This window comes from Ammodytes marinus (genome assembly GCF_949987685.1).
Source record: "Ammodytes marinus genome assembly, chromosome: 20".
Lineage (NCBI taxonomy): Eukaryota > Metazoa > Chordata > Actinopteri > Uranoscopiformes > Ammodytidae > Ammodytes > Ammodytes marinus.
The window spans coordinates 19,153,775-19,175,662 of record NC_137224.1 but is presented as its reverse complement, the minus strand read 5'-3'; the positions used below and the strand labels follow the sequence as shown (position 1 = coordinate 19,175,662).

At 41.9% G+C, this 21,888-nt stretch overlaps 3 protein-coding genes across 3 annotated transcripts; 2 read left to right on the top strand and 1 right to left on the bottom strand.

The window, feature by feature from the left end:
- Positions 1-415: 415 nt before the first annotated feature.
- On the bottom strand, positions 416-2,512 carry phf5a (PHD finger protein 5A). Its single transcript, XM_080049409.1, has 4 exons — positions 2,389-2,512; positions 2,033-2,056; positions 1,170-1,336; positions 416-607 (listed from the first exon to the last, which is right to left on the bottom strand). Exons 1-4 carry the CDS (start codon positions 2,438-2,440, stop codon positions 518-520), a joined length of 333 nt encoding a protein of 110 aa, XP_079905535.1. The 5' UTR covers positions 2,441-2,512; the 3' UTR covers positions 416-517.
- Positions 2,513-2,989: 477 nt separating this feature from the next.
- aco2 (aconitase 2, mitochondrial) lies at positions 2,990-12,492 on the top strand. The gene is made up of 17 exons (XM_080048666.1): positions 2,990-3,043; positions 4,596-4,735; positions 5,491-5,749; positions 5,847-5,939; positions 6,039-6,197; positions 6,345-6,495; positions 6,599-6,703; positions 7,154-7,245; positions 7,493-7,598; positions 7,762-7,919; positions 8,011-8,084; positions 8,179-8,290; positions 8,830-9,108; positions 9,673-9,864; positions 10,186-10,318; positions 10,449-10,570; positions 10,663-12,492. Exons 1-17 carry the CDS (start codon positions 3,008-3,010, stop codon positions 10,792-10,794), a joined length of 2,343 nt encoding a protein of 780 aa, XP_079904792.1. The 5' UTR covers positions 2,990-3,007; the 3' UTR covers positions 10,795-12,492.
- Positions 12,493-17,817: 5,325 nt separating this feature from the next.
- On the top strand, positions 17,818-19,379 carry csdc2a (cold shock domain containing C2, RNA binding a; the record flags this gene model as incomplete). The annotated part of the gene is made up of 3 exons (XM_080049453.1): positions 17,818-18,005; positions 18,192-18,314; positions 19,217-19,379. 3 exons carry the CDS (start codon positions 17,818-17,820, stop codon positions 19,377-19,379), a joined length of 474 nt encoding a protein of 157 aa, XP_079905579.1.
- Positions 19,380-21,888: the final 2,509 nt, after the last annotated feature.

The following is a 21,888-nucleotide window of genomic DNA, read 5'->3' as shown; positions in this document are numbered from 1 at the left end:
AAACGGAATGTGTGTGAAGTGAACCTTGTAAATGAGACTACCATATCAAGGGATTATCTGTATAAATAAAAGGTAAAAAAAAAAACAGCTGGAGTAGTTATAACACTACCAGTTTTGTCCAAAGGGGTGCAAGAATGAACACAAACTGAAAGTTCCCTGCAGCACCTTTAAATACAAAATTCTCCCTGGTTAAAGGGCAAAATATCTTCAAATGTTCGACTGAAATTCCAATTATGTATTTGTTTCTTAAGTTACTGAACCACAAACAATATTTGTTAGTTTGATGCTTGAGTAAACTGGTGGTTAGTGACTATTTATGATGAGGAGAAACACTGTGTAATTGTACAATTATATTTATGTTATACACCTCCACCTTAGTGTCAGAGTGGAGTCACAGAGGAAAGGAAAACAGAAATATAAAAGAAGCTTTATTGAAAAATCAAACATGTTTCTTGAGTTTAACAAAAATCTGAAAAGGCTGAAAAATGAACACAAAGACCGGGCCACAGCGGCGTCTTCACCTCTTCTTGAAACCATACTTCTTCCTTTCGTAAAACAGATCTGTTTTGGAGCTGCCCAGGTTCACGATTTTAGGACAGCCATCACGCTGTAAAAAGGAAAGAACGAGGAACATTTTCAATCTAAAAGAAGCTGGACAGTTTGATGTATTTGCAGTAGGGTTCGGTTTAGCTAAAATATATAAAACACAATACGTCAATATGGCGGGGTTCATTCCCAATACAGTCTCTGGTTGCGTTCCGAATCGCATACTCTTTCTTTTTTCTATTCTACATACTACATCCAATGATAAAAAATAATCTAGTTAGGATGCAGTAGGCATACTATTGGGACATACTTTACTCTCTTATTTCATCATAACATTGCACCTTGATCTTGCCTCTTGCTCTCATATCCGTCGCATCCCCGTTTGTTTTCATGGAGGCTTCACGTGCGCAATGGATTGTGGGTCAGAATCGCCCATATAGGATGCAGTTTTCAACACTAACAATCTTGGCCGCATGAAGTAGGACATCCGGGTACTTCTAACCATCCTAAATCTGGCCACAAGAATCGGGACATCCTAAATCTTTTTTCTACATACTATATAGTATTCGGAACACAACCTCTTTCTTATTTAGCTGAAGTCGAGCATGCTAAAGGACACTCACGTCTTTCTCCTGGATGGTGCACTCCTTACAGTAGTAGGCATCAGACACACCGGGCCCTCCACAGATGACGCAGCGTCCCTGATAGGAGCCGTAGTTACACTCGTCACAGATGCGCACCAGCGTGCACGGCCTCACATAGGAATCACAAATGACACACTTGCCATCACCTGAGGAGGCGCAGGGAAAGACAACGGATGAGAAAACAGACTTGAGAATTTAGTATTTGAGGAGAGCATAACATATTGTTAAAAAGCTACAGCAACGGAATGAACAGAATTAACCTGCATTCATTTGAGAACTGGGGACATAGCAGCAGTCGCTAGATACATCTTTATCCTACCTAAATATCACAATGTAAAACAAATGTGCTGCTTTGTTTGGTTGTTTCAACGTACGGTTGTTGTTGTTGTTGCCACAAATATATTCTTTACTGATTGATCAAGATATTTTTTGCATAGACTGATAGTTTAGTGTGTGAACCAATCAGAAGTCAATGACATACATGGCTACACACCATAATGTGAAACTGTCATTATTACAGCAAACACATATATATGTATCTGTAATTGAAATGTCCGTACAGTAATAACAAAACAACAATGAGACGTTTGTAAAATTGCTAAAGGTTTAACAACAACTGGGTAGTTAACACATAGGGTTATGGGTCTCCTATACAAAGTACAACACGGTTAATAGAGGTTTGGAGTGGGAAGAACAATTGTCAAGGCAAGATATTGTCTATTTAAATGCTAATGCAGATCTAAAGTTGCTGTCAAAGATTGACCTATATGCAAAGGTAAGCCATATACAAAAGAATGAACGAAGCCTCATGACAAGCATGAATTTAATAATGTCATACTTACATTTTTCGCAAAGTCTCCCGATAGCTGAGGAATGAAAACAAAAGCCATTTGAGTGATTGAATGTTGTCACGCTGGCTCATTTTAGCTTTGCTAGATTAGCTCGAATACAAGTTAATTTCTCAAACGTAAAGGTAAGTCCATTATTTAAAATCCCGGAGAAATATTCTGACACAATGAAACATTAGTTTAGTCATAGCGACATTTTCAGCTAACACCATGGCTGCCATACTTTCAATGAAACCCATTCACAGACCGTTAGCATAGCAGCTAACGTTATCTCAAGCAAAGCAGACAAAACACACATCAAGCTGCGACAAAAATAAAGTGTGTGTGGAATGAAATAGGTGGAAACATACCGACACCGGCTTGTTTTCTGCAGAAGATCAGATCTGGATGATGTTTAGCCATGGTTGGCTAACGTAAGGCGAGCGCTGCTGCTGCTGCTGCTTTGGTTCAACTTCTACCTTTGACCCGTAAAACTTGGCACGAGGAGCGGCACTACCGCCACCTAGCGTATCCAAAGAGAGAGACTTAGAAAGTAAAATAAAATGATTGTCTTGCAACCATGAGTACAACCTACACTTTTGTTGTTGTATTTGACAAAAAACACATTTTAATATTTTCTTAAGTCAAATTGCTGTGGGAGATTTGGAATTACCGGTAGATATTTGCAAATCAAAAAATAGGAATATAAAAATTGTCCTCATCCTTTCAGTTTTATAAAAGTTAATTAAATATTAAAATGGGTAAAGTGGGTTCAATATCGCACGGGTACGCTTTCAGTTAATATTTTATTAGTTGTACAATTGATATTAAACCGACACAAATACAATTGTATTGAAATAACATTTTCAAAACAATGCAAATTAAATTCAAACTATGGTAGAAACGTGTGGTCCTTACAGGACCTGCGAGATCGAAGCATAAAATAACGTGACGTCACCTCCGACCGACACATCTTTGTCAGTGAACAAAATGGCAACCTACTGTCTCACTGTCGCCAGGCTCCAGGTAAGAGGCAAAAATTGGTTATTTTAGCATATTTTTAAGCCAGTAAAGGATGTCACCTGCAATTCTAGGTTTAATAACCCCATTGTAATGTTTACTTGACTTAACCAAAGCTCTGAGAGCGACTACTGTGGATAACTTGGCTGTGAAGCGGTCACTGTCAGGTCAGGTCATCGTGTCCTGACTGTGGGAAACGACCAACACGTTAGTTAGTTTAAGCTGGCTTAATATAACATGGATAATGTCTCCGTTCACAACAACAAGCTAGCTTTACTCTCATCCCTTCAATATATAAAGCTAGGGATACTTTTAAAAAATGGAGTTTGGTGTTTGATAGCAAGGTTAACCACAAGGTTATCTCCCTGCGGCCACACAGCCGAGTAGCCAGGGAAATCACAGAAACATGTTTGTTTAATTATAGCGAATAATAAGTAATAACACAGCAAAGCTACAATTACAACATAAAGGAATGTATACAGTTTGTTTAGAAATGAGCTTGCTGTTGTGTGTCATTGGTCTGATTACAGCGGTGTCCTGCCAATATTACATTTGTATATCATCTGATCTTAAGATAACGGTCCACCAGACTGTGTGTAAACTCCTAATATCTGATTTAGATCATTCTGAACCCAACGTGAGCTCTAGTCCACGTCTGCGTCCAGCTGGGTGATGTAGAAGAAGAATAAAACGGATAATCTGAACACCTTCTTCTAACATAGTGTATATGATATGTTGTGTATATAACATAATAAACAATATATGTGTAGGCTTGGGAAATCTGTCAATTGCTACTTAAAAAACACCTAAGTTATGGTTAACTCCAATTGAAGCAAAAAATAAATATTAAAAGATTGACAAGCCCTTCATTAGCTCTGATATTGAAGTCTGAATTAACGCTTGATTTGGCTACTTTATTCATTGAAAGCATATCAGCACCTTGACAGCAAAAGTGAATTGGCTAGTTGATGGTTGTAGGTTCAGCTTCTCCCTTTGCCATGTCATTGGCTTAAGACAGCTGCCTGCATGCAGAGTCATTACTCAGCAGCTCCACTGGAATGACCTTTGTTGATGAAGTGCCTTGCTCATGGGCACCTGAGCAGTGGTCAAGAACCAGGAAGTTGATTTTGCACTTTTTTTTCCCTCTTGTGACCTTATTTACTGCAATCAAGTCACCATGTAAATCCAGTCTCACACACATCGTTAAGACAATTGCAAAAATAATCTTCTCTAACATGTGTGGCCACTGGCCATTTACAAAGGTCAGTAACACTGATATCTGACACTTGAGTGTGGACTCCAGAACAGTGTTAAATTCACATGCTACCTTCCCATTATGGAAGGCATTTTGTTTACATCAATTAACTTTTTTCCTATCTGCTCATTAAAAACGGTAAAGAATTTATCCCAAAGATTTGTAAAAAGAGAAGTTTTTTAGACAGCCAGCTAATCTATTTGTTTAGTCCACTTAAATAAATTTGAATCAATTTCGCAGGGTCTGTTTAGTACACAGCTCTGTGTTAATACTCATACTTGTGTTTTGGTTGTTTTTCTCCAGCTGGCTCTGGGCCATGGTGCGCGTCGCCTGCATGTGTCAGCCGCTTACAGAGCCAAGGCTGTGTCTATGAGCCGCTTTGAGCCCACATCCTTCATCAACTATGAAAAGCTCCAATCCAACCTTGACATCGTGCAAAAAAGGTCAGCGTTCTCCTAATCCACTCAATATTTACTTTGGCTTCCAATGGATGTGTCTTCCACACTCCCTTATCTAAGTGAATGTGTAATCTACTGTTTGTTCCTCAGCCCTTACCACAGTTTTCCATTATAGTTGTATTGTAGTGTGACTGCTTGTTTTCCCTAGTTATTACGACTCAGGCTTAGACTGGAATAAACAGATGATTATGAGTTGATGTTAAATGAAGATGTACTTTTCTTGATTTTGAAAGGAAACCCTTTGCTTTAAAGATGAAGTCAGCGATTCAGTCTCTCAGATTCAGTCGCTATCTCCTCATGGTCTGCTACCTGTCCGTACTGTCTGCGCTGAAAACAAATCTGGTATAACTAATAAACAGCCTAGGCTCTGTAAACGGGTATTTAAACTAAGGGTATGTAAACAAAGGTGGCCCATCGTAGTTAGCAACACACCATTTTACAGAGCCTAGGCTCTGAATTAACACTGGATTTATTTTCCAGCGCACACACAGTACGGACAGGTAGATCATGAGGAGATATTCACTGATTTTGACTAAAAGTTATTTTGCCAGAATCACTGACTCCACCTTTAAACCAAAAGGGAAAATGCAAAATATTGACTCCATTTATAACACCGTATTCTTATTTTTACACTTTACAACATGTTCTTTTTTTTTCCAGATCATTTTATTGGTTATTTTTGCATTGTACCTGTCGTGACTTAACAGAAATAAACGTTTTGTTTTCTATCTTGCGTCCAGACTCAGCCGGCCTCTCACCCTCTCAGAGAAGATCGTGTACAGTCACCTGGATGACCCCCACAACCAGGACATCGAGCGTGGAACCACCTACCTGCGTCTGCATCCCGACCGCGTGGCCATGCAGGACGCTACGGCCCAGATGGCCATGCTCCAGTTCATCAGCAGCGGCCTGCCCAAGGTGGCTGTGCCCTCCACCATCCACTGTGACCATCTGATCGAGGCCCAGATTGGAGGACCCAAAGATCTGGCCAGAGCAAAGGTAAAAGATCTCCTTTGTTTACATGACTTATTCTATAAACTACGTATGTTCCAATGACTTGTTGACATGCGTCGCCGTCATGGTTCCTCCTCCCTAGGACGTCAACAAGGAAGTCTACAACTTCCTGGCCAGCGCTGGGGCAAAGTATGGAGTCGGCTTCTGGAAACCAGGCTCTGGTATCATCCACCAGGTATTGTTACTCAAAGTTTAGATGCAACACCTTGAAATGACACTCGGTTAAGCCACTGTCATTTGACCACTCTAACATTCAGATATTGTACCCAAACAGATCATTCTGGAGAACTACGCCTACCCCGGAGTGATGCTGATTGGCACAGATTCCCACACGCCAAACGGTGGGGGGCTTGGTTCCATCTGCATCGGAGTTGGAGGAGCGGACGCTGTGGACGTCATGGCTGGAATCCCCTGGGAGCTCAAGTGCCCCAAGGTTAGCGGAATGCAATGTTTAGCACACATTCTGTTGCATGTGTCTTTGTGAAACCTTTTATTTGCCTTCAGCCCGATCCTAAATGTCACCATATGTTCTTCAGTTTTTCTAAAACCACAGTTTAACTGACCAGTCTCTTCCTTGAAGGTGATTGGCGTGAAGCTGACAGGCTCCCTCTCAGGCTGGACGTCTCCTAAGGATGTGATCCTGAAGGTGGCCGGCATCCTCACAGTGAAGGGAGGCACTGGAGCCATCGTAGAATACTTTGGACCAGGCGTTGACTCCATTTCCTGCACTGGTATGTTTTATAAAAGAAAGAAATACGCTTTTTTCATCCTGACTTTGGATATATTTTTGTATTCATGTTCTCGGCTGCTCGACTCATTTGTTGTTGTGTGCAGGAATGGCCACTATTTGTAACATGGGAGCAGAGATTGGAGCCACGACCTCGGTTTTCCCATACAACCACCGCATGAAGACCTACCTGGAGAAGACTGGACGTGGACGTATGTTTAGGGCTTTTGCCCTTCTTACATTTTGTATTTGATCACTTTGCATATTGACAGAAAAAATGGAAGACAAGGCAATTATAAAAACAAACTAGATAGAGATGTCAGGAATTTGAATCTGTGCCAAGATCATTTTCCATCTGTTCTGTCCAATGAAACACAAGTAGATCCAGAATTTAATCAAAGAAACATAGCAAATAATAGATTATTGCATCCTTTCTGGATAAACCATTTCACCTCTTAACAAACGAAATAAAGACATAAAAAATAACTAATGCAGAAAGAGAAATCACGGAGTTAAAAGAGGTGTCTGTTTTATCATTGTAAACTGTGTGTGTGTGTGTGTGTGTGTGTGTGACTTTATGTTTTCATGGAACACTGTCTTGTTTTAAGTGAAAGTTTGGTGCCTTGTTAGTGTCTCAACACTCCCCCCTTGTGTTCCTCCAGAGATCGCCTCCCTGGCTGATGAATACTCACACATGCTGGTTCCTGATGAGGGCTGTGAGTACGACCAGGTCATCGAGATCAATCTGGATGAGGTTTGTCTGTTTTATTAAATGTTGGGTTTTAAAGTGGACAGCTCAAAGAGAAATGCAACAAAAACATTGATGGGTTGACATGAAACAAAGGTTTCTGGGCAGGATTCACTTAACTCAATAAAATGTTTATCTAAAAACATATTGCACCATTACAATTAGTCATAATTATGTGTGAAAAGTGATAGGTTCACTTCACCATTTGAGTACACATTTAACAGTTCCCTGACTGTGTTGTGTCTTTCTACAGCTGAAGCCCCACATCAACGGACCCTTCACCCCCGACCTGGCCCACCCAGTGTCTGAAGTGGGTGCTGTTGCTGAGAAGAACGGCTGGCCGCTGGAGGTTAAAGTTGGTAAGAGCTGGGAACAGGCATACCAAAAATACTCGAAAAATCAGCTCTTGTATCTGTAGATATAAAAATCCAGGAATCGGATTAGAAAAAAATTGGATCACTGCATCTCCATCAGCGATATTCTCTCTTGAGATCCGGTCTGGTTCCTTTGCCCCTTTTTCAGGTCTGATCGGCAGCTGCACCAACTCCAGCTACGAGGACATGGGCCGTGCTGCCTCCGTGGCCAAACAGGCTCTGGATAAAGGCCTGAAGTGCAAAGCCGCCTTCACAGTCACCCCCGGCTCCGAGCAGATTCGTGCCACCATCGAAAGAGATGGATATGTGAGTGTTGGCGCCCATAAAGATCGCACCTTCCTTATGCTAATAATTTGGCTCACGGTGATGTGACGAATGTATCTGTGTCCTCCTGTAGTCAAAGATCCTGGAGGATGTTGGAGGCGTGGTCATGGCTAACGCTTGTGGACCCTGCATTGGACAGTGGGACAGGTAGGTGAAGCCATGGTCTGTAGTGTCAGGCTAGTTCAAATCCACCTCTGTGTTCTTGTGTGTAGGATCATACATTGTGTGCTTCTGCTTCCAGGCAGGATGTGAAGAAGGGAGAGAAGAACACAATCGTCACTTCCTTCAACAGGAACTTCACGGCCAGGAACGACGCTAACCCCGCGACACACGCCTTTGTTACATCCCCCGAGGTAAAGCAATCCACACAGCTGGACGTTTGACACTTCCCAAGAGTATTAGGTCCACTTTCTGGGACCAAAACGTTTTGCACGGCAATAAAAATTGTTATATTACGGGAATTGCATCATATTTTTCATTAGAAAATAGTCTTAGTTTTAGACGTGTTTTAGACGTGTGTGTTTAGAGAAGAAATATAGTCTTTTCCCTGCATTAAAATGAGGAATGTGGATCATCTTCTGAAGTTATAGCCTACTTCTTTCACAAATTAGGAAATACTTAATATTTCGGCAAATCGGCACGTTATCATGAATTGCAGTTTACTGTGTTTGGCACGGCCCTGACACCTGAGACAAACTGTGGTTTACAAGTACGCAGCCATTAGACTGCTTTCTCCAATGTTTCATAGGTTGCCGATAATATGTTTTCCTGATGTAAAATTACGACTTTGTTCTAATATTTTTCGAAGTGGCCGTAATACTCCACTACCAACATACACACCCATTTAGATTGTAACGCTCTGAATGCCTTCCTTCTCCTCATCTTCCCTCAGATTGTCACTGCCATGGCCATCGCCGGCTCATTAAGCTTCAACCCAGAGACGGACTTCCTCACGGCCTCCAACGGAGAGAAGTTCATGCTGGTGCCCCCCACCGGAGATGAGCTCCCAGCCAGGGACTTTGACCCGGGCCAGGACACCTACCAGCACCCTCCCGCTGTGGGCAGCAGCCTGGCAGTGGACGTCAGCCCCCAGAGCAACCGGCTTCAGCTGCTGGAGCCCTTTGACAGATGGAGCGGTGGAGATCTGGAGAACCTGGACGTCCTCATCAAGGTCTGCTCTTTTTAAAATGGCACCAGTTTAAAAAAATATATTTGCTATATAAATAAAGCCTCTTAAACTCAAATCCTTCTAACTGTGACATTTGGGAAGTTAGTTGCACGATAGTAAGCATCTGAAAAGAGTCAGGCAGATTGATTATTCCAACTTAAAGAAATGTTCATATACTTTACAGAAATTCGGTTTAGATAAAGCCGGCTATGACCTGGTTCTTATTACACAATAAGTATTTTGAACCAATCATAGCAGTTCTTTGCCCAAACATACTATAAAAACACAGACTGTTGCCATGGAGACCGTTTGATACGTCCACACAGTCCTGTCAAACGATCTACAACAGAAACTTTTATTTTTTGATAAAGTTTCATGATATTTATGAACATTTGTTACCCATCAGATTTTTGTAAAAGCTTATTGAGACACCCAACTTTGATATCATATATTGATTTGAACTATTTTAGACTAGGTTTCCAGAGGCTTTCAACATTCTCATTGGAGCCTGGGTCAACAATAAAAATGTGCCTTTTCAACTTCTTTTTTTCCCCTCCTTGTTCTCAGGTGAAGGGCAAGTGCACCACAGACCACATCAGTGCCGCTGGCCCTTGGCTGAAGTTCCGCGGTCACCTGGACAACATCTCCAACAACATGCTGATCGGCGCAGTCAACAGCGAGAACGACGCCATCAACAGCATCAAGAACCACATGACAGGAGAGTACGGAGGAGTGCCCGATGTGGCCCGACACTACAAGGTGAGCACAGGACTATGAACACCCAATACTTTGCTCTGACAGTCTTTCCATATAGCATTGTTAAGATTTCAAATGTGGATACAAGCCTGTTCTTCTGCTAGAATGTATGCATCCTCAAAGAATCACCACTATCTCATTACTTGTGTTTTTCACTGACCCATGAAAGGAATTGTGTGTGACTGCATTGCATCAGTGTCCATGATTAAGGCTTGTATTTTGCTGTTTGTGAATTAACTGCCTCTTAAAACGTCAGGCTGTAGGCCAATTCTGATAACCGATTAATTGTTTGTTATTCTAATTTGTTATTTGTGTTGTTTGTAGGCCAACGGTGTGTCCTGGGTGGTGGTAGGAGACGACAACTACGGTGAGGGCTCTAGCAGAGAGCACGCTGCCCTGGAGCCCAGGCATCTGGGAGGAAGAGCCATCATTGTCAAGAGCTTCGCCAGAATTCACGGTACTTTGTTGATGTTTTATTTTTTTCTAAATGAAAGTAATGGTGTTTTTATACCTGAACTGTGAAATCGTATGTCGTTTTTTCCCTACCACCATGTCAATGAACCAACGCGCCTCCCTCCTGTCCTCAGAAACCAACCTGAAGAAGCAGGGTATGCTGCCCCTCACCTTCAACACGCCATCGGACTACGACAAGATCCGCCACGATGACAAGATCACCATCAAGGGACTGAAGACCTTGACTCCAGGAACCGTAAGAGGAGTTGCTTTGTTTTTTCTCTTCCACTTCTCTACGGCTGTTAAAATGAAAAGCATCTTCTAATGAGAACAACCTCTCCTCCACAGCCTCTCTCTGCGCTCCTGAAGCACGCCGACGGCAGCGAGGACACCCTACAGCTCAACCACACCTTCAACGAGACGCAGATCGAATGGTTCAAGGCCGGCTCCGCCCTCAACAGGATGAAGGAGCTGCAGTGAGCAGAGCAACGTGTGGAGGAGAAGGATTTTCACAGGAAAGGGGGGGGGGGATAGGGGGAGGTCATGAAGAATGCAGATGCCGTTCACGATTGTTCCATCATCTGCATTCGCGCACACTTTGGACTGAAGTAGATTGACGGTATGCGTTGAAGGAGTTAAATGTTGCCAAGCTAATGTTGGTGATGGAACAATAGCAACTTGTCTGCAGGTACTACATACACGCTGCTATGTTTCAAAGTCAAACAGGGATAAACCAATTTAGATATCAGAGTCTGTTGTAACAACAAAAGGGAGATACACATACACACACATCCACTTTGACACACTAAACTCTGACCCAGTCAGTGACATATTGAGCTAGCAGCTGATGTGCTGCCAGTGTTTTTGCAGCTGTTCAAACAGGTCAGTTCAGCCTGGAAACCACTACACACTGGAGCCTGGCCAGCCAAATCACACTCACCTTGTGGCTTTAGGGTTACTGCACGGCAATGATAAGCCTTTAGTCTACCATTGTCATTCAACCTGCCCCAGTGTTATTTACACTCCACTCTAAACAGCTAAACACTGTTCAGGTTGCACCTCTGTCAACATGGGCATGCATACACTCACTCATCCATTTTCTCACATACCTCAGTTAGCCTGTCTGCCCCCTAGTGGCCAGGAGGAGATGATGTAGTTGGTGTGTTCAAGGCACAGTAGATACATAATTTCTTCTAAAAGCAGCACCCAGTTGACACAGCTATTTTATATGGATTGTTGAAAGGCATTCTGGTAATCACTTAAGTGCACGAGGCAAATTGAGATTACGTCGATTATACATTAAACCAAATTGAGCTCACATAGCGAAACTTGTAGGATACATTGAACATCATGTTGATTGCTGTATATCTTTACAGTTAGAGAAGATCAGTTTTTATTGCCAAGTATTTTAGCAATGTATGATTTGTATGATATCCATCCCAGTACCTATTGGTTTGCAGAGAACAATGACAGACATTTCCTAATATACAGACGGACATATAATGCTTTAATACTGTGCAGGAAAACTGTAACAAAGCCCTTTCTTCACTGGCACCATCTCTAGCACCGTCTTCAAACTGCTCTCCTGCTCAACATTCAGCTCCCAACGAGGTCAAATGCCTGATATGCTTTTTTCCCCCATTGTTAATTTATTTATATTTCCTGTCAAAGGGTCAGATCTTGCGTGCGTTTTACTAAATAGTTGAACAGAGTAAACATTGACTTGTGTGTCCTTGTCCATCATATATTTTCAGTGCCCTTTTTTTTTAAGGGAAACAAGTTACTTTTACCCCAACAAAATGAAATGAAACAAAGGGAACGTAATGGTAAACTCAAGCTTACAAGTACCATTGCAGAAGCGTTGTAGTAAGGTGACAGAATGTCGAAGTCAGCTGATTTTGGATATAATTGACTGAAATTCACTCCAAGACCCTTAACATGTGGAGAGGGTCATTGCATTACATCAGATCAGAAATGAGACGTGGATCAAAATGCAGTTTTGAAGAATAAGGGAAGGTATACCACTCTCTTCCTCTTACCCACTGTATGTAAAGTGTCTGGTTCCATGTACATTTAAGTGTGTTTGATTTTTTTCTCCCAGATTCTCTTTTCTGTGTATTGACAGAAATGCCAATGGGTTGTAAAATAAAAATTCACAGATCTCATTTATTTACATCAGCTCCAGTGGTTTGACTGCAATCTGTCTATGGCTTTGTTACTGGTATTTGAAGAGATGTGTTCATTGATAATGATCCATCCTCTTTGGTGAAAAAACTCAGTGTACATGCATGTACATATACACACACACACACACACGATCTCTGCAGGCTAAACCTGAAAGAATGCACAAAGAATTACAACTAACTACTGCTCTTGATTATAATGTTCTTAACAGCTCAGATATGTCTGCAGAACAGTGCACTTGTCCAGGAAAATTAAATAAATAAAAAGCAGGCTCCGCTTTGGACACCATTCTATGCTGCATATTTCTACACCTTACATCATGGTGATAGAGGATGTTGTTGTCCCTCCATAATGAGACTCTTGTCTCTTATCCAGTCTACAGAAGGAATGACTGGAGCTCTTTGAGACCAAGTGGAACTTCCCAAAATGACTATTAAGGCCTGGGAACCATTTGTACCACAGTTCACACTCATAGTAGAAAGAGGGAACATTAATTGCAACACTGCAAAGCAATAATACCATCTATCATAACGTAGAAAAAACAACACCATAGTAGTAAACATAATCTTGTAGACTTTGTTTAAATCCCTCCTCACACGTAATGTATAAAAATGCTCTGATATCAATCTTTTTTTTCTTTTCTTTTCAATTTTTTTAACAAAAAGACTGCAAGTTAGAGATGAAATGCCTTGCTCAATAGCCCCATGGTAGCATTTGTATGGTAATTATTATTCATTTTCTTACATCATTAATGTAAACAACGTCAAAACTACACGGTTTGTGTGTGGTGCAGGTGCTATTTACTACAATGTTTTCATTTACTACTCTTAAATGATGTCATCAACAACGTCACGGCAGGAAGCGGAATGGGGGAGTGTGGGGGTGGCACGGCAGCACAATATTGGTTTCAAAGCTGTCAGACAGACACATAATAATAATTAGCTAGCACAATACACGCATCTCATTTGAAAGGGAAACACTGCTTTACAGCATTGTATGATAATAAAAAAAGCATTCTTAAACTCGAGAAATAGCAAGGGAAAGTGAAGTGTGTGGCTTTACGAAGTTTAGAAAGAAATAACATGAATATGACTGTAAAAAGAAAAAACCCAATAGGTAATTTAACACGAATAGTCAAGATTTCACTTTGAAATATAGGCTAATTTGGACATTCAGCATACACACTACCTTAATGCGCACTACTGAGCAATGGGTAAATCGAAGATATGCCTCCCATTCTATTCATCATCCTAGAAAAAAATTAAATATAGGCTATATTTTTTTCAAAACAGAAACGTGTGCAGCCGAAGAGGACAAAGAATGGACTGTGGTGTGGTGAAGCCCGCTGTTGTTTTTAGCAGAGTAACCCCCCCAGCACCCACCACCCCCACCCTATCCCTTCTGCTGCCTCCTTTTCATTTGCTGCTTTTCCATCCTGCCTGTGCTGAGTGTGTGTGCCGCATCCATACCAGGATCCCCGCACTTGATCCAGAGAGCACATGTCAACGCAGCTTCCAGCGGCTTTAATCACACATAGGCTCAGGAGAAGAACCGTGGGGCCACTTTGTGTCCGTGACAGCTGATCGGCACCTTCACGGTAAGTGATCGTGTAATCGATCGGGGTTTACTAAGTGATCCGTGTCTTGGCTTCACACACATCCAAGCCTTTTCTCTCCATCCTCTGTCGGGCAGACGGCGCCTTAAACTCAGGAGCACAGATTTACCATCTCAACCTCCATCGTTGTATTTGTGTAGTCTATATTTGTGCCGAGACGCATTGTAAGGTGTCACATTGTTGATCATCATCATCAGACAGTTATTGGGCATCCCCGACGCCTTCTTCTGGTCTCCAGCCGCCACAGTGTGAGAATGTTCTGGAAAGCAGGCGCCTGAAGGGCTTTAATTTTATAGTGAATTATTTAGGCAGTGGTGCCAACCTCCTTCGAACAAATGATAGGCTACACATAAGACTCGCTGTGTGTCCCTTTAAAAAGGCTAATGTAAAGTTGTAAAGCCAGGCTCCAGTGTGTGTGTGTGTGTGTGTGTGTGTGTGTGTGTGTGTGTGTGTGTGTGTGTGTGTGTGTGTGTGCGCGCACAGGGGTTGACGTGCCTGCCATGCTGATGAAGAGCACAGCCACAGTGCCCTCGTTTCACTGGGAGGTGCTTTTGGCCTTTTGTGTGTCTTTTGAAAGCACCCCCCTCCCCTCTTTCAGCTCTCTTCCTCCTCCGGTCCAGTCCTTTTTCTCTTCTTTTTTTTTTGGTTCACCCTCTTGCACCATGTTATATGAACTGATTTGACACAGAGGCACTGCGGACTCTTCACAGGAGTTCACTTGCCACCTTGCTTCTTCTGGGCTGTAGTGAAAGAGGAGCTCAAGCAGTGGGGTTTCTGAATTATTTAGGCTACATATTTACGCCTTGTCATCCATCAGGCCGGGTATTAGACCTCTCCCATGTGCCACCACCATGACAGATGTGAACATTCATTATGAACTGTCTCACATGACACTAGGAGGAGGATAAAGGGCCCCAGTCATTAGCCACTGGCAGGATCTTCTGGCTAAATTAGCTCATGGAACCACAAGACTACACGTCTAAAACCAGCCCTGAGACCATGCTGGAGACCTCTCAACCCCTGTTAGGACATGGGCTTTTCACATTTTGCCAATTTGATGTGGAGAATTCCAAAGAATAGGCCTAATCGTAATGGTCTTTTTAAGGATATGCTATATAAATGTTACTCACGATTGCTACTCTGCAGTACATTATATGACAGATTTTGAACTTGATGTTTATGTAAAATGTCAGTCCTGCAAAGCACAGTATGAAACACATTTATTATTTACAACATTTGCAACACTGTGTGGAAGACTTGAAACCATAGCAGATGCAGGAGTGGCACAGTTCTATACCAACACAATGTAAACATGCTAAACTAAAGATAGAGCATGGTGAACATTCACACCTTCTCAGCATCAGCATGTTAGTATTGTCACTACGAGCACATTAGCAGGCTGGTGTTAGCATGTAGCTCAAGTGCAGTGCATTGTGATTCTCACAGAGCAGGCAGCTTGGCAGCATACTGTTGTTTTGAAGGGCAAAGGGGACTTCCTGACACCGAGGAACCTGAAGGAACGTGTGTCCATGCTGGTGCTTAAACTCAGCATCACTAGCCTTGGTTTAGCTTGTATAAAGTCAAACTATCCTTTTCTCCCCCAAGAATTTTTTAGAAATAAATGCTATTTTGTACAATTCTAATTTCAAACTAGTAAGATACCAAAACACTGTTAGCTTTTTATTGTACTTTTTTTTTTACTGTATTCTGCATTCATATGTATGTAAAAGTAATGGACTATTCTGTTACTTAAATAAAGAGAAGGCAAAGCAATCTTACAATAAGACATCAGTAATCAGCTGACAGTTACTTTTAATAAGAATTTACACTGTGGAGATGGTTAGAAGATGAAGATGAATTTTGAAAACAAAAAAACTAAAAAATGTAGTAAATGTTAAAGAACTTTAAAAGGTCTGTGGTCAAACACACACGCAAACTCGGCTAAAGAAAAGTCAATCAGAGGATCTCTGCATCTCAAAAAAAATCTGCGTGCGACTATACGACTCCAGCCTGCATTTTATTCCATCAGTTGTCCAAAAGCAGCAGGCTTGTTGACCTGAGCCTCAGGGCGTGGTAAAGCATCCGGCCTTGCAAACCCACTTGCTGTGCACAGTGAGAGAAAGCTTTCACCTCACCTCACACACTCACACGCTGCTATATTTAGACTGACAGCTCAGAGAGGAATATTGAATGAAGCCTCTGGGATTCACTCTGACACGCTCTGAATCTCCAGCCTGCAGATGCTCCATCAATGTACTACACTAGGGGGTTATATATGAAAAATAACACATCCAACACACCAGCTTTCAGTGTCATTTGAGTTGAACAATGCCCCCCTGGCCCTGTGTGTGAAATTGATGAGCGACACACATCGCAGCTCCCTGTCACAAGAGGATAATTGGGTTTGTGTCATGGCACGGTGAGCGATCTGGTTGGTCTGAAGCCATCCACGGAGCTGCTTGTTTGTTTTGAACACAAGTTGTGAGGAGCAATCCGGTAATGGATGTCAGTCTTGTGCACTGTGGTGGATTTTAATATGATAAAGCGTAACGAGCCCAGGCACTCTGGAGGCACGCTTGTTATTTACATCATCTCTGGGACCTTTTCAACGCTGGCAGGATCACAGAGAGCGGCGCTGGGAAATCAAATTGCTTTTGCTTCTTTCTCATTTTGTTCACAGCGGCTTCCAGCTGTTGCATGCCCGCTTGTTATTTCTACAACCAAGGGAAGAGATCCACACTAGAACACTGGTATGAAGAAAAATCCCAGATATAGGTCACTCTCAGAGCCAAAATGTGGGTCTCGTAATTTACTAATGTGACATCTGACTCTAACTCTAAATGGAAACCTCCTAATTCAAAAAAAGCGTTTCAGCGTCAGTCCGTCATAATCAAAGAGCATGGGTGTCTTGCAACATACAGAGACAAATCCTCTGTATGAGTTTCTACACAAGAGCCTCAAAAGACCAGAATGCAAAGCAGTCAGAGAAGAAGACTGGATAGAGGCAGTGCTTGTCTCTCCATACAGTCTATGGTTATGATTGAAATGAGCCTCGCCCTACTTTATATCCACAACACCTTTAGTTGAGGAAACAGTGTGACAGTCAGCATCTTACAGGGAAAAGGCAACAGTATGGATGATTGACTGTCATGACTTATTGCTCATATTTTTCTACATTTCATATAAAGCAATAAAGCTCTCTGTTTGAGTTACTGCAGACATTTTGCCATGTGTGCAATGCAGGGCAATGTGTAGCAATAAGTCATGACAGGTACTAAATAAATAATTGTTTTTACACTAAGCACACAGTCTCTAGTGTGACACATCAACTGCTTGGGGAAACTAGTAAAAATGATATGGAATGTACAAAACAAGCTTGAAAATGATGTAAATTACAGCACCTTATCGCAAAATAATATTATCAAGGTCACATAACATACACCTGATGTTGTTGTCTGTCTGTCTTTATCAACCTTTGATGTGAGATTTTTCTCTTGTGCCATCTTATCTCAGGGTTCTCTCCCTGTGCTCCTCCACCCAGCAGACTTCCTCTCTGAACATCTCCTTACCCTCGCACACACTCTGGCCATGCAGGAGATGTAACCCCCCATCCTCCTTCTTCCCTGTGCACCAAATCGGAGGACAACTAAAACAGAACATTTTAAAAAAGAGAGAAAAGAAATCCCAAACTGTAACCAGCCAAGATGTCCGATCCTGTTCCAGCCACTCCGGCCGACCCCCCCCTACCCCTGCCCTCCCCTCAGACCCCCGTGCAGCTCTCCTTCCCCTTCCTGAGGGAGGGCAGTCGGGTCTGGGAGAGGGAGAGGAAACCGCCCCAGCCTGGAGAGCTGCCCAGCCCACTGCCCACCAAACGCACCCGCACATACTCAGCGTGAGTTGGAGAGGGATGCATGCAACTCTTCTCTCATACCATTATATTTTACATCAATAATTAACTAATTCAATGGCGTCATAGCATCATTACAGATACACAGAAAAATGATTGATGATGCACTTTCCCTCTCTCTCTCTTTCTTTCAATCCCTCTGTTTCTGTCTCTGTCTCTCTTTCTCTGCAGGACAGTGCGAGCCAGATCGGGTCCAGTGTATAAAGGGGTGTGTAAAAACTTCTCCAGGTCTCAGGGTCATGGATTCATACGCCCCTCTCATGGAGGAGAGGACATCTTTGTCCACATCTCAGAGTGAGTTCATTGGTTTAGTTTACATTTTTTTAGGGTTTTTGTGACATTTAAGGACCTTGTGTGGAAATAAGTTAGCAGGATATATCTCATGAGAGATATGAGTATTATATTACATTTATAAATGTGGAAACAGACTGAGAGTGCTGGGTTTTCAAATGTAGGATCCAGTCTTTTCTGGTGCTTGACCCATTCCAGGAGTCAGGAGATATCTGCTTTATTGATTTCTAAAACTGTCTCTAGCAAGTCCCCCAAATGTACCATATGGTACTTTTTAAGTACAGGGTGAATTTGCTTGAACCAATTTGGGAGCAGGTAGCAGCAGGTGGATGACTGGAGGTAAGCGCTGGAGGAATCAAATCATCTTAATAGTTGGTCAGCTTTAACTATAGTGTGTAACTTCTGTCGCCCCCCTGAGGAATTCTGTTTAATTACAACAACACTGTTGAGGCATCTACATGAGGTAAGCCTTCGGTGATTGCGCATGGATTTGATTCCTTCTGCTGTACGTCCAGGTGATTTTCCTTTGCAGTAGAATGTTGTGGGCGCTTCTGCCAGTATTAGGGGAGGGGGAACACCAATTTGAAAACTGGTATGTGTACTGAGAAATACAGAGAGAGAGGTTTGTGGAGCTGATAGGCTTAATCAACTTTGTCTCAATTAATTTGGCTTGAATGCAACCAATATTAATTTATATAAAAAAGTTACGCAATAAAACTTTAGGTCATTTGGCTTTAAACAGACCAAAGATTCTCAGACTCATTGAAAAGTAAAAAGTTAAGCATAATCCAAGAATGACCAGCTATGGCAACCCAGACTTTACATAAAAAAAATAGTCATTGCCCATTATGAGTGAGTTTACAATACTTTGTAATAATTTTTCATTGTGTTTGTGTTTCCTGCAGCATTGAGGGAGAGTACGTGCCTATGGAAGGGGACGAGGTCACATACAAAGTGTGCAAAGTCCCTCCCAAGAACCAGAAGATCCAGGCTGTGGATGTGGTCATCACCCACCAGAACCCAGTCAGCAAGCACGAGACCTGGTCGGGTCAGATCCTCAGCTCCTAGGCCGGAGCCCCGGGCTGCAGGCTTGCAAAAGGGGGATTTGAATTTTTTATTTAAGGATTTATTTCTTGGGTGTGAGGTTTTGGGATAAGGTCTGGGGAAGAGGTGATAGGAGAGAGGCGTACCGCAAAGTTCGGCTTAAGTGTCTTGGTCATGGAAGGGTGTTGATGAACGTTTGAGTTTAAAGTATAAGGCTTTGAATTGAAGCTTTGAATGTAGGCTATAGGTTTGAATGTTTTCCTTTTTCGAAGGTCCTAGTTTCTTCATTTTGGGGTTGATTGTGCTGATTTAGGATTTGAAGGTTAGAGGTCAAGGCTTGGTGCTAGCATTTTTACTTTGACTTAGGGGATGTTCAGTTCATTAGTTGGAACATCAGCGGTTGTTAGGGAAGCGATGTCTTAAATGAGATGGGATGCTGATGAGGCCGACGCACGTTAAGAGCTCATTTGACCCAGTTAAACCACGTTAGTTTGACTTTCAACTGCAGTTCTGAATTTCAGACCCACTTTTTATTTCCTATCTTTTGGCAACAAAGCAACCAACTGACGTTAATTGTTGTTGCTGTTACTGCAGAAAAGCCCCGTGACAAACATCTGATTGAAAAGTGAACATTTGAGCCATACTGTGACAGTGTTTACAACATCAAATGGAGATGGCTGCCTCACAGTAGGACTTTGAATCAAAAGGGTATGAAAGAAAATTGTGTTTGTAACAGCCTGCTCTGCTGTCTTACAACAATGAAAGGACCAGCTTCTCAGATCTGCCTTAATCTCACTGCCTTCAGAAAATCCAATCGTTTTCAAGGTGGTTTTGAAGCACCTCAAAACCCTGTCAGTGAGTGGCTGGCTTCCAAATGGAAACTGGGAAATGAATGCACGTACAGTGGAAGGTAAGTTTGACAGAGATCCAAATAGCTCTTAATGTGTTTGGGCCTCAGGGGCTGCGATAAGCTCCACAGATAAGGAATTATTTTCCATCTCAGTATTGTAGCACTACCGTATTGTGTCTGCTTGGCAGATGTAGAAATCCAATATTATTGTAGCCAGCTCCTATGACGGTCTTAAGTTTTGGTGGTAGGGACAGTAGCTGGACCTTGTGTAGGCCTGCCACCAGGAAAACAGGCCAGAGGGTTTGGGGAAGAAAAGGGAAGAAAGGTGGAGGAGAAGTAAGGTGACAGAACAGGCAGAGGATGGAGTGATTACCTATGGTGTGTAAAGCACGTGGAAGAAAGAAGGCAGCAGTTCTCAACCTATTTTGACATTTAGCTAAATATGCTCATTTGCTTTTTTTCAAAGAGTTAAATGAAAATACTGATACCACTCTTACACCTGCATGCTATATGCTAACTTAACACAAAGACTGGAAACAAGGAAACAGCTAGCCTTGATACTTCCAAATGTAATAAAACCTGCGTAGGAAAACCTTTAGTAGCCTACGTACTAATAGGCCTACATGCTATATCTCATTTGTTCAATCCTAAAACCAGTGTGTATAAAGTACACTTCTCTTGGCTAAGCTAATCTACCCGGCTGCTAGCTGTAGCTTCATTTGGCCTACAGATATGAGAGTGGTTCCCTATTCTTATTTTCATCTAACTATTAAAAATAAAAAGTATATTTTCAGTCATGTTGAAGTATTATGCAAAATCCTTTATAAAGTTTATCATGGAAAAGATCACCTCTGATGAATAAACCTACAGTATATGGTTATTGCAGCCTTGAGGCTTTTTCTTAACATTAATCAAGAAAAATAAAGTGATTCAGGAAAATATGAGTCACAAAATCAAATTTGGAGGATGAGGATCCAGCTGAGGAAGATGAACCGTTGATTATTAGGGTGTAAGGTTGAACAGGGGAATGGAGTAAGTTTGATAGGCTACGTCTTGGCAAATGAGTATGTGTGGGCGGGGAGAAAGAGAGAAAAAAGCTTCCTGATGTACTATTTATTTATTGACTTATTTATTTTCATTTGTAACTACGAGACCATCAGGTGTTTGGTAATTTAAAGCTGCATTTATAAGTATCTGTGCACATGTCTAAGCCTATTTGAATACACTGCACACCTCACTCTAATGACACTACCCTGTTGATATCCCTTTGCTACTGTCATGTCGTCATTAACAGGCAAAAAAATAATAATACGAAAAACCTTCCAACTTTCTGAATACATACGTTTCTAATTCCTGCATAATCCTTGTCTAATCATTTTTAATAACTGTGTGATGTCAGACATATCAAGCGGTTGTGTTGTTTATGGAATTCGGCATGTTCTGTGCTGTCGTCTGGTCTCCTATGCATTTGATTTCTCACCATGAGTGTGACTTAATATCATTGTGACACGCTGTATCTGTTTAAGTTTCATTACTGTGAGAGAAAAAAAAGTTTGATTATGTTCGCAAGCACTTTTATTTTTAATTTTTTTGTCCAATCACTGTGACACAGTCGTTTGTCTTTAAGATACAGTTTCAATAAAAATACTTACTACCTTATTCCCTGACCTGTGTGGCAATGTG